The 12,369-nt window shown below is 40.4% G+C and overlaps 1 protein-coding gene across 1 annotated transcript in view; it reads left to right on the forward strand.

Moving 5' to 3' along the window:
• The window catches only part of Adamts12 (a disintegrin-like and metallopeptidase (reprolysin type) with thrombospondin type 1 motif, 12), a 284,460-nt gene that overhangs the window by 237,612 nt on the left and 34,479 nt on the right, over nt 1–12,369 (forward strand). Inside the window, exon 19 of the mRNA NM_175501.3 lies at nt 8,152–9,261. Within this exon, the coding sequence (NP_780710.2) occupies nt 8,152–9,261 (1,110 nt within the window). The remainder of the gene's footprint in view (nt 1–8,151; nt 9,262–12,369) is intronic.

The following is a 12,369-nucleotide window of genomic DNA, read 5'->3' on the forward strand; positions in this document are numbered from 1 at the left end:
AAGAATGAATGCCTTTGACATTCTAACTATGGCAAAGATACCTTTGGGCAGTTTTATGTGTGTGGTTTTTTTCATTGTCTATTAAAATTTTTACATATATATTTTATCAGCTTTCTTTTTATTGAAAATAGATCTTTTTCCACAAAATATACTCAATCACAATTTCCCCCTCAACCCTTCCATATCCTAAAGAACAGAACGAAACAAACAAAAGTATATATTTTAATATCATTCTTTCCCTTCCCCCAACTTCCAGATATACCTACCTACCCATGTTCATGCTCTCTCTCTCTTTCTCTCTCTCTCTCCCTCCCTCCCTCCCTCTCTCTGTTTCTCTCTGTGTGTCTGTGTGTCTGTGTGTGTCTCTCTCTGTGTATGTGTGTGTCTGTGTGTCTGTGTGTGTCTCTCTCTGTGTATGTGTGTGTCTGTGTGTCTGTGTGTGTCTCTCTCTCTCTCTCTGTGTGTGTGTGTGTGTGTGTGTGTGTGTGTGCGTGTGTGTGTGTGTGTGAACCAAGCCCTCTCCTGTTTAGCTCATATCTCCAGCACTTTATATTTTATTTTAAAATTAATTCTTGCTAGGTCATCTAAGCTAGAGTCTAACTTTTGATCTTCTTGAACTGAAACATCCTCTTGAATATCTGGGAATACATCACCACACCCATCTTATGTGAGGATTTTAGTCACATAAGATCCAAGACATAGAGGAGGTTCAACAGAAAGTTGTGCCATATTTTTCCATTCATGGATTGACAGGAGACCCCTGAAAGCACCATGTAATTAGTAAATGTGTCTGGCCTAATGTATCTTGGACAAGAAAGGAAACAGAAAATATCCCAAAGAACCATCTAGACTCATGTATCCTGAATAAACTCACAGAGAAATTTAGGCATTGTCTCACTTCACGGGGCTTCAGTTTCACCAACTATAACCCAATATCAGTTTTACCAACCCTGGAAATCTCTAATTGTGTAGTCTCTAGCTACTATTAACTCTAAGTTTTTCTTCATCTTAACCTTTTCCTCATCTCTATTTTTGGAAGGTTGAATAAAATAAGCCATTTAAGCACTTATCAGATTGCCTGAAACACAATGTGTGCCAGTAAATGACGACTTTGTTATCTGTCAAGAAGGCCAAGACTAGCTTTCTGTGTTACTCTAGTTTTCTCTCTGTCCATCAGAGGTATCTGGAGCCCCAAGGGAAATGACTAACATACCTAGTTCTTTAGCTCAGGGTAACCTTAATTCATAAAGCACTATAGACATGCTTCATAGCCCCTGTCAGTTTTTCAAAACCCTACAGAAATAATTGAGACTTAAAAACAAATAAATATGTTCCTTTCAAAAACTCAAAGAAATATTGAAAGTCAATCATATTTAATTTAATATTAGTAGAAAAATAGCCCCATTTCTCAGGGGAAGAGACTGTAGCATAGAGATGCTTTGAGACCTGTTCCAGTCATACAGCGACCCAGTGTTAGAGGCTTTGAATGCAGACAGCTAAGATTCTACTTTGAACACTGCCATAAATCTCAAGTGTCTGTAAAATACAGCAATATGGCAATTCCTAGAATTCATCAGAAACATATTCTGTTTGGAAACAGTTTGAGAGTCATCTTTTCTCACTTTGCTGGAATTCACAATATACATAATGATTGCTGAGATCTGAGTCTCTCAAAACAGAATGACTTACTCTCACCAAATAATTGCAAAAATCAAAAGAAAAAAAAATGTTTCAATTGGTTTCGGCAGCAACATACCATCTCTCACTTGAGATTGCAAGTGCACTGGAGTGCATCTGAGGAGACACAAAGTAAGCCATCCAAAAGCAGATGTGCTTAGTGTCTAGGAATGTCTATAATCTGCCCTTCCTCTGCCCGACCAAATGCACAAACAAATGAACAAAGCAATCAATCAACCAAGTTCCTTGAAGTCTATTAAATAAAGTCTGTTTGCACAGGTGTTCTAGTGTTATGGCAGCCAGATACCTGACAGGGATGTGGTGGTTTGGGTGAGAATGACCCTCGTAGGTTTGAATGCTTGGTCCTCAGTTGTTAGAACTGTTTAAAAAGGACAAGGAGGTGTGGCCTCGATGGAGGAGGTATGTCTCTGAACATAGGCTTTAGGTTCTCAAAAGCCCACACCACCACCCCTTCCTCCCTTGTGCCAATGGATCAACACCATGCCAGTCTCCTGGTCTCCCTGCTGCCATGTTCACTATCATGATGGTTATAGACTCAAACCCTCTTGAACTGTGAGTCTCAGTAAACATTTTCTTTTATAAGTTGACTTGGTCATAGTGTCTTATCACAACACTATAAAAGTAACTGAGAAAATGGGTTAAAGGAGGAAAGATTTTATTATCTCATGTCTTCAGTTTTTGGTACATTTTCTCTTGGCTCCATTGGTTTTATGTCAACAGCAAGGAGCAACATCATGGAGGAAGTGCATGGTAGGAGAAAGGTGTTCATTTTATGTCACTTACAAAACAGTAATAGGAAGAGGCAAAAGGAAAATCCACCATTCAAATCCTGGGCCTGGGATCTGATTCCTACAACAGGGACCTTCAGCTCAATGCCACTTCCCAGTGACACCATCCTACCATAAGCCATCAGGGTATTTACCCATCAGTTAGGATAAACTATCTTCAGTCTAACCACTTTGCAGTGGATGGATTCACCAGGCTGGGTTCAGGCCTTTAAGATAGGATAGCTCTGGAGAACCACTTCAAATAAGCAGTAACAAATTCAGAGTACATAAACAGAACAGATATTAGTTGACAGAAATGAGCTTTCAATCGCTCTTCAAAGAGAAGGCATGGGTACAAACACCAGTACCGAGAGAATGCCTGTGAATCCCTGCAGGAGCTCCTACAAACTGAAGGAAAAGCATACAGGGACGGGGACATTTGTGAGCCCTACCTCTAGTATTATCAGTTAGGGTCTCCTGAAAGTTGATGCTCTGACTTGTGTTACTTCTTTGGGAATGAAGCTTCCGCAAGTGCCAAGATCCCAGTTCTTTCCAAATATGGCAGCCTATGCTCTTCTGGTTCCTGGGGAATATTCCTGGGCACTCCGATTTGCAAGAACTACTCGGAAAGCTGGCTTTCAGCTTTGCTGGCACAATTGTGTCTGTTTGTTTTTACTCATCTAAGATACGGAATTACTGTCTTAGAGTTTCCATAATGAAGTCTCAAAAACTAGCTGCCCCCCGAAATGGGAAATCTCTTGTCCTAGAGCTTAGAAGGCAGACATAGATTTTTAAAGAGGCTAACTTCCTAAGTTCTGTAAGAGAGCATGAACTCGTGCCTCCTTTTCCCTCCATCTGGTATTTTCCTAGAAAATTTTGGGGTCCCCTGACTTGTAAGTACACCATCAGGACCTCATGGTATTCTTCCTACAAAATGTTTGTCTGTCCAAAAATTTTTCCCTTTTATAAGAATACTGATCATACAGAGTGATAACCTACTCAAAAGACCTCATTTTAAGTTGATTTCCATCTAAAAGAACTATCTCTAAGTTGGATCACAGTCTGAGGTAGAAGGCATTTGGACTCTGATGTTTTGACCTTTGGAGAGGAGAAGGGACACATTTTTACTGATAACAGGCAAAAAAGTGTGTTCTAGTTTATGTCAAACACAATTTTTGGTATGAACCCCACCCATTCACTTATAAATTCTTGAAACATATAGAAATGTTTTATGTATAAAATATTGGCTGTTTCTTACAAAGCCCCTTTAGTCTAAAACCTCTGATAAGTTCCTGCAGTGTTTTAAATGACCTCACTCAGTGATATATCTCTGTGCCAACAGTGAGTTCCTCCTGCCTCTATGAACCTCATGTAGATGGAGTTGGCCAACTTAGCAGCAGGCCTCTTTCTCAGCAGGTTTTAATCCAGGAGTGGTAGATGTGTGGGGCAAGATAACTCCCAGAGAGCACACAAATAGAATGAATAGCAAGCTGCTTGCCTGGTACAGAGTTCAAAATTATAAGGTCAGGGCATATGATAATCATAGCTGAAACTGATTGTGAGAATTCCAAAACTACCAGTTGAGATGGGCTTTAAGTATGTGTCACGGAGCTGCATTTATCTCATCTAAAGGGCTTGACAGCTCCTGAGGAGATAAACACAGTTGAAGGAGCGCCAGGTTGAATACAAAAAGAACTGCTTGTTCTGTTGACAAGAGAAGGCAACTTCCTGTTTTGGCTCAGCCGAGTTGATAGCATGGTCCTGTTGGGTACAACATGCCCTGTGCTAAGGATGGCTAAGAAATGACACTGCAGGTCACTTGGCAGAGTGGGTATCTCCTGGGAAAGGAAAGTGCATATAGCTATGCCAGAGAACATTTGTGTCCATCCCAAACCTTGGTTTCCATGACCGATGTTTTGAGCTGCCCTTGGGGATGATCATCTGACTTTTCAAGCATAGCCAAACATCCAGAATCTAATTAATATGAAATCTCTAGCTTTGAAAACATTTGCCGCTGTTCTGGTTCTTATATATCTGTTGTGATCATAAAAAGATAGCTATTAAGATATGTCCTATGGGATGCAGGGGAATGGGATGTCGGGTCCATGCTGAGATAGCTCTTCCTCCTGAGGGACCAGTCAGCCACACGATGGTATAGTATAGAATAAAGTTTATTTAGGGCATGGAAAGGGGAGTTAAGAGAGTAGTAGAGGCAGAGAAAGAGAGAAGGAGAGAGTAGAGAAGTAGAGGCCAGCTTTGACCATGTAGAGGGGGGAGGAGGAATGGGGAGAAGGGGAACAAGAGTCGAGTCAAGGGGCAACGGAGAAAAGAGAAAGTAAGAGAGTAAGAGAGAGAGGAGGGGGCAAGCAGCCCCTTTTATAATGGGCCAGGCCTACATAGCTGTTGCCAAGTAACTGTGGGGAGGAGCAGACCTGGCTGTTGCCAGGTAACTGTGGGGTGGAGTTAAGACAGAATACCAACAATATCTATCTCGATGTTTTAAGAAGTAGTAGATCAAAAAAAGAATCCACCTTTTTAGACCAGTACTATTTGAGAAAAATCTTCTGTTTTTAAGTACCAAAACCTGATGCATTTCAACTCAAGAAACCATTTGATGGCTGTTATGTGTTTCCGCTTTTCTTGTGTACATTTACCCAATTCACACTAAGATTGTTGAGTTCTTGAAATCTGTAAGTTATAAGGTCACATGTGCCAAGCTAGGGAGATGGCCTAGTGATTCATAATGCTCCCATTCCTCTAGAGGACGCAAGTTTGGTTCCTAGTACCCAAGTTGGGCAGGTGATAACTGCCTGTTAAAGCAGCTTCAGAGGATGTGACGTCCTCACTAAGCCTCTGGAGGCAGCATTCACACATAGACATACACACAAAAATGCAGGTACATAGACAGACACATATAGTGATGAACAAACGAATGAAACAAATCTCCAAACTCAGAAAGACCATATCTTGTATCCTTCAATTATCCCAGGATATCCGGGCCTAAAATCCTACAGCAATAAACCACTAGAGTACATTAGTCTTTAGATAGTTTTCTATATGTGTGCCTGGGTCTAGTTTCCTTACAGCTCCCCTGATAACATAGTTTTATGTAACATAATCCAAAAGGAAAAATAAAAATTGTGGAACCATGCCCTTGCCGGTTGTCATTGTTATGGTCAATATTATCAAAAGCATCATCGTTATTATAGGAATAACAATGGCTTCTAATGACCAGTTGCCTGATTTGTGTTATGCAGACACTCATACTATAAATATTGACTGACACGTGCGTGTGTGTGTGTCCCTTTGTTTGTATGTGTGTTGTTCACTGGGCTCACATAGTCCTCACAGTAGCCTTGAAAAGTAGTTATTAATTTCTCTCAATTTCCAGAAAAGTGAGCTAAGATTTAATAAGAGGTATATGTGTGTGTTTGTGTGTGTGTGTGTGTGTGTGTGTGTGTAACTTAAGCCGTTTCTCACAGGCTTTGCAGTTATTTTTTTCCATAATTCAATATGGTAGAAACAGAGAGCACATACTTGAGAGCTTTTTATTTGATAAAAGAATTGAAATGTGCCATGTACTTCCTCATCCCCACAGGCATTACAAACCCTACAAATCAAAACAATTCAGAAGCTGGGGAAGGTAGAAGACTCCCCTTATGTTGTTATATATTATGATGCTTCTTGGAGAGAAAACTTTTCAAGAGAGCCCCATTAGCCTTGTTTCTGAATCCTCCCTAAAAGCAAAGCCAGCCTGGGAGAAAATGTGTTCAGGCAAGCACTGAGGAGTACTTTGTTGCATTTATAAACTTTACAGTGTGAAGAGTTGAAAACCCAGGGTGTTCAGACTAGAACGTAATGAGAGATAACTAAATTGAACGGGCTCTGAAGTGTCTTCATACTCAAAAGTGCTAGAAATTTGAGACAAAGCAGAAAAATAAACACCTCCAGCTTGCTTGTTTTAGGATCCCGGTGGATGGCAGAAGGAGCCAGAGAAGCACCAGGAGACAATATTTTCTATATGGCGGCCACATCCTTGTTGGGAAGATAGTGTGTGCTTCTAGGGAGAGAGCATAGTTCCCACTGAGGATTAGACCTGTAACTATTGGGCAGCCCTAGGACCAGGCAGTGCTTTACTGACAGCACCATGAACCCAAGTCTATACTTGGCTGCTGCCTTGGTCTATAATCTCCTGCGTTCGTCGGTGCTTCTTGTTTTCAAAGAAGCTGATTTCACAGAGCAATTATGTGTGCCTGAGTGATTGTGCTTGATTGAAACAAAATAAAGGAGGAGATTTGTACACCGATAGGACTGGAGGAAGCAAGGAAGCTAAGCTAAAAGAAATATATTGCATAAGCTTGTAGGTACCAGTTTCCCCATTCCTAATTTCCCCCCACAAAATAAAGCAATTCCTTAGCAAATATATATAGTGATCAAATATTGTAAGAACTATCCTGTCATGTAATTGTAAATAAGAAACATACCCCACCCCCAACCAAGGGTTACTCATCTAAAATCAAAAGCACTGGCAACTCACTAAGCAAAGTTCATATGTCTCTATTAGGCTGGCTCTGGTAGAGAAGAAAGTGTGGTAGATAAACCTGACTTTTTACTGAAGCTGACTTGCAGCCTTTCAAGTGAGTCCCAGGGCCTTCAGCATTGCAAATATCCCACAGAATAATGGCTAGGAGGCCCTGTGAAATCCATCAGATATGATGCACACATACCCTTAAGGAACCTTCTTTGATGTCAATGATATAAGACAGAGAGTATAAATCAATATAAAATGGATGGCAAAGGAACCTGAGCATTCCTTGTTCCAGTGCCAGCCACTTGTTGGTTGAATTAATAGGTCATTGGGAAAAGTAAAAATGGAGCAGTTTGGTAGAAGTATAGACTTTTCAAAATAACTAATTTTCCTGTGTTATATACCAGCTATGTATGATTAGTGGGCATAGAAGTGGATGAAACAGGTTTTACATTGAGCTGAGAGGACGGAATGCCTGTTGGGATGACCCTCCACCCCCCGCAAGGGAGTTAGGAGGCATAGCACTTTCCCACTGTGCATATTACTGTCCTACTGGTGGAAGAACCCAATTCTTTGAGAAAATATATTTTCCACCTTTGATTAGCTTTTCGTCTTTAAAAATCAGGAAAAAAAACCTTAAATCTTAAGTATATTTGAGTATGGTGAGTCTCTAGCTTTTAGCAGAATCCTAGCTGCCATAGATAAATCACTGACACCTGGGAGGTGGGGGGTGGGGGGGACATGGATTCTAATAATTATTTTCTAAATATAAAAGCTTTCACATAGCTAGTTTAGTACCATTCGGAGGATCTGGGAGCGTTTTTGAATTAATTCAATAGCTTCGTACATAGCCCAAAGCACGAGATAATAATCTCTACTGAAGAGTAGTAACAGGGGAGTAATTTAATACATTGCACTTCTTGTAGATGGTGGTATCCAGTTATCAAGGCGCCGAGAGCCTTCGGTTTGACTGTATCTTGGGTTTTTTCAGATTGGTTCTGGGCCCTGGCTGCTGTCCAGGAGACAATGGAAAACTGAAAGCATAGAAACCAAATGGCACTAGAACATTAACTTCACAATTCAATCTCCACTGCACCTGACCATGAGCAGAAAGGCATCTTTCCTCACTAAACTTATAGCTGTCTCTCTTTTTCCCAGTGCTCTGTTTCCTGTGGTGGTGGAGTGCGGATTCGCAGTGTCACATGTGCCAAGAACCTTAATGAGCCTTGTGACAAGACCCGGAAACCCAACAGTCGAGCTCTGTGCGGCCTCCAGCAGTGCCCATTTAGCCGTAGAGTTCTGAAACCCAATAAAGATATAGCTCCCAGTGGGAAAAATCAATCGACAGCAGAACATGACCCCTTCAAGCCCATCCCAGCACCAACATCCAGGCCCACGCCACTGTCCACACCCACAGTGCCTGAGTCTATGAGCACAAGTACTCCCACAATCAACAGCCTTGGCTCCACCATAGCATCCCAAGAAGACGCAAATGGGATGGGATGGCAGAATAATTCAACCCAAGCTGAAGAGGGCTCCCACTTCCCTACTTCTTCTGGAAGCACTTCCCAGGTCCCCGTGACTTCCTGGTCTTTGAGTATCCAACCTGATGATGAGAATGTTTCCAGCTCAGCTATAGGTCCTACTTCAGAGGGTGACTTTTGGGCAACCACAACAAGTGATTCTGGCTTATCATCTAGCGATGCTATGACTTGGCAGGTAACTCCATTTTATAGCACCATGACCACAGATCCAGAAGTGGAGATACATAGTGGTTCAGGGGAAGACAGTGACCAGCCTTTGAACAAGGACAAAAGCAACTCTGTGATATGGAATAAGATCGGGGTACCTGAACATGATGCTCCCATGGAGACGGATGCAGAACTACCACTTGGACCTCCACCAACATCTTATATGGGGGAAGAGCCCTCATGGCCTCCCTTCAGTACAAAAATGGAAGGCTCATTACCTGCCTGGTCCTTCAAAAATGAGACACCCAGGGATGATGGGATGATCGCTGAAAAATCAAGGAAGATTCCACTCCCTCTTGCAGGAGACCACCATCCAGCAACCTCAGAGAAGTTAGAAAACCATGACAAATTGGCATTGCCAAATACTACAAATCCAACCCAAGGCTTTGGGCCTGTCCTGACTGAAGAAGATGCCTCCAATCTGATTGCCGAGGGGTTTTTGCTAAATGCTTCTGATTACAAGCATCTTATGAAGGACCACAGCCCTGCATACTGGATTGTTGGAAACTGGAGTAAAGTAAGAGATTTTATTTCCTGTCTTAGACCTGATTTTTTATGAAAAATGTCATAACAAGCTTGAGAGGAAATATCTATCAAAGGATGTACTTTCTACCTGTGACATACTTAAGCTCCTTTATTAATACATAATTGCATATTACAAACTTCACCTACTTACAGAGCTTTTTACCAACCTTCATTATCTAATTCTTTTTTGTTTGTCCATTTTGAATGGCCTCATTAAAAATTTCACTATGTCTTATTGAACTAATTGTAATATCTAAGAACTATACATTATGATAAAATTTTATCCCCTACTTTCAAGCTTTAGAACTTTGACTAGATATTTGGTTTTCTATTTCTACATCCTTTGAGGGACTAAAATGGTTTCTTACCTATTTTAATTATAACAATTAATAATAAGATTAGTATATGAATGTATAAATTAATATAATTACACATTCAAATAATTCAAGTTTTTATGTTTTACTTTTTTAATTTATTTTTTTATTAGGTATTTTCCTCGTTTACATTTCCAATGCTATCCCAAAAGTCCCCCATACTCACCCCCCCCCGATCCCCTACCCTCCCACTCCCCCTTTTTGGCCCTGACGTTCCCCTGTACTGGGGCATATAAAGTTTGTAAGTCCAAAGGGCCTCTCTTTCCAGTGATGGCTGATTAGGCCATCTTTTGATGTTTTACTTTCTTAATTAATTACAACAATAACAACCTTCTAATATAATATAGCTATTAATATAATAACAAAAATATAGTTAGAGCAATTTATAAGGCATGCTAATTTCCAGAGCATTGCCACATATTGTCTCTTATGATTTTTCCTTTGGCTGTCCTAGAGAGTAGATGATGTCCATCCCATGCATGCTGACGTACAAGTAGAGAACCTAAGATGCTGATGGCTAAGTAAATGTCCAAGGGCTCACATTTAGTGGAATGACAGACTTTCTGTTTTCACTGTAACCTGCTGTCTCTATGCCGAATTCTGGCCACAATTTACAAATTAAGGGTAAAGTTTTCTTTTGTGTAAATTAACCTCCATGGATCATGTTATTGACTTTACCAGCAACATATGGATAAATTCAAAACTCCAAAACTTTCTATGCCAAATCTGCAATTATTTCCATTTGAACTATGTTTCCCCATGGATTTATGTTCTAAAGTGAGTTATCATATTTTTTCATTGGTGAATCAACATCTTATCTCTATTCACAAAAATCCGGCTTCAGAGATAAAAAGATGTTTGTGCCCATAATGATCTCATTTGTTGAAGGGACAAGTGTGTCTCATAGTCCAAGCTTTTAGTCATATTTCCTGTCTGATAAATTCTAAAGTACTGTAGTGACAAGAACTGACAGTGAAAACTGACAAGCCTGGAGGTATGTTAGAAGTAGGATTTTAAGCTAATTAGCATGAGTTCTCTACTGCAATACTGCAGCCCAGGAAGATTGATGTCACACCAGATGTGAGCTTGCAGGAAGTTAAATAACTAGAATCACACACACACCAACTGGAGGAGCAGGGATTTGAACTTGGATGGATAACTAAGAACCCGCAAACCCTTGCTTTGCAAATCAGAAAACACTACTACCATCCTTTGTGCCTTTGGTTTTAGTTGATGTTTCTTTGCTCATTTTACATGTAAAAGCAAAGTCAGTTATATGAAGACACAAAGTAGACAGATGAGAAAATCATGTATTCCACAAGAACATATTTTATAACAACACAGAGGGCACTTCCTGGTTACTTCTGAATAAAAAATATAAAAAACAAAAATAAAAAATAAAGAAGCAAATAGTCCCTATAATATCACCACCATTGATTCAGTGTAGAAATTTTAAAGTAAAGTTGAATTTCTCAGGGTTTCTTAGAATGATTTCTTTCAAATAGTACTCTTTCAAAATGTATCTTTCTTTCTAAAATCATGCCTTACCCCTAAGGAGCAAAGAGAGAGGCTCCTGTCTTTGTGTGTGTCAAAGCAATTCAATGGGTGTGGCCTTACTTGCCTCTGGGATGTCTAGGAATAGCTAGCATGTTTTTGTGTGTATGAGTATGGGGTTCTTGAGGAAGGCAATAACTAGAGATAGAATTTAGCAGCTGTGATCAATGGGTGGTAGGTATAGCCTTGAAATCAAGTGAGGTTACCCAAAAGCTACCTGCATACTACCAAGACCTGTGGTTGCGGGTCTGTGTTTCTCTATTCCTTCCATTTTCCAACCCACAAACCTCTGCAAGAGGTGTAAGAGGATTGTTCTAACTACTCCAATGTCCTGCTTACATACATCTGCCTTTTCAATACATACAGATCAGATGAAGTGCACTCTCTCAATAATATAAGGGGGGATAAAACGAAGAAATGGTCTAAGGAAACATCAAATTGGAGTTGTAGCTTTGCACAAGCTGACTTTCTAGTCTTGCTGCTATTCTGCATCCAATTTGCACTTGAGAACTCCAAAGTGCCCAGTCTCCTTTATCCTTTATGTCCTTGTCCAGTGCTCTCACGCATGATGCTTCTGTCTGGGCTCGCCTACCCTGCCCACTCTGCCCTCATGCCCTGCATGTCCTTTGGGGTCATTTTCAGCTTTGTCTTCTAGAAAACTTTTCTGATCCCTAACCCAGAAATCATTTTTTTAAAGTTTCCTAGGGCTTGATTTGAAGTCTCTCTTAGGATATGCTCTCAGCTTCCCTCACTGTACATCACACATCTCTTACTAATTAGAGTTCAGAATTAATAATTGATGCAAAAACCCAGGTTGGCTCTATAAAAAGGCATGCAGTTTGAAAATGCACTTGCTGGACTTGAACCCTGAGAAACTGTATCCTGATGCTCCCTCCATTTCCTCATCTCTGAGTAGGTGATGGTCATCTGACTCCTAAGATTAGTATAAAATAAAAGAAGTATCTATGGGCTATAGAAGAATACCAGGCATATAGCAAGAAGTAGGGGAGTTTTCAATTTGTGTTCACATAACAGAAAATATAAGTGTTATGTCCTATGCATTGTTATGGCCCTTATTGTGACAGAATTCCTAATCTCATTGAAGTCTTTCAGTCGGATCCCCTGGGCCTGCCCATTAAATGTAGACTTCCATAGTGCAGTAGAGTGAAGGT

Source organism: Mus musculus, chromosome 15, assembly GCF_000001635.26.
Source record: "Mus musculus strain C57BL/6J chromosome 15, GRCm38.p6 C57BL/6J".
NCBI lineage: Eukaryota > Metazoa > Chordata > Mammalia > Rodentia > Muridae > Mus > Mus musculus.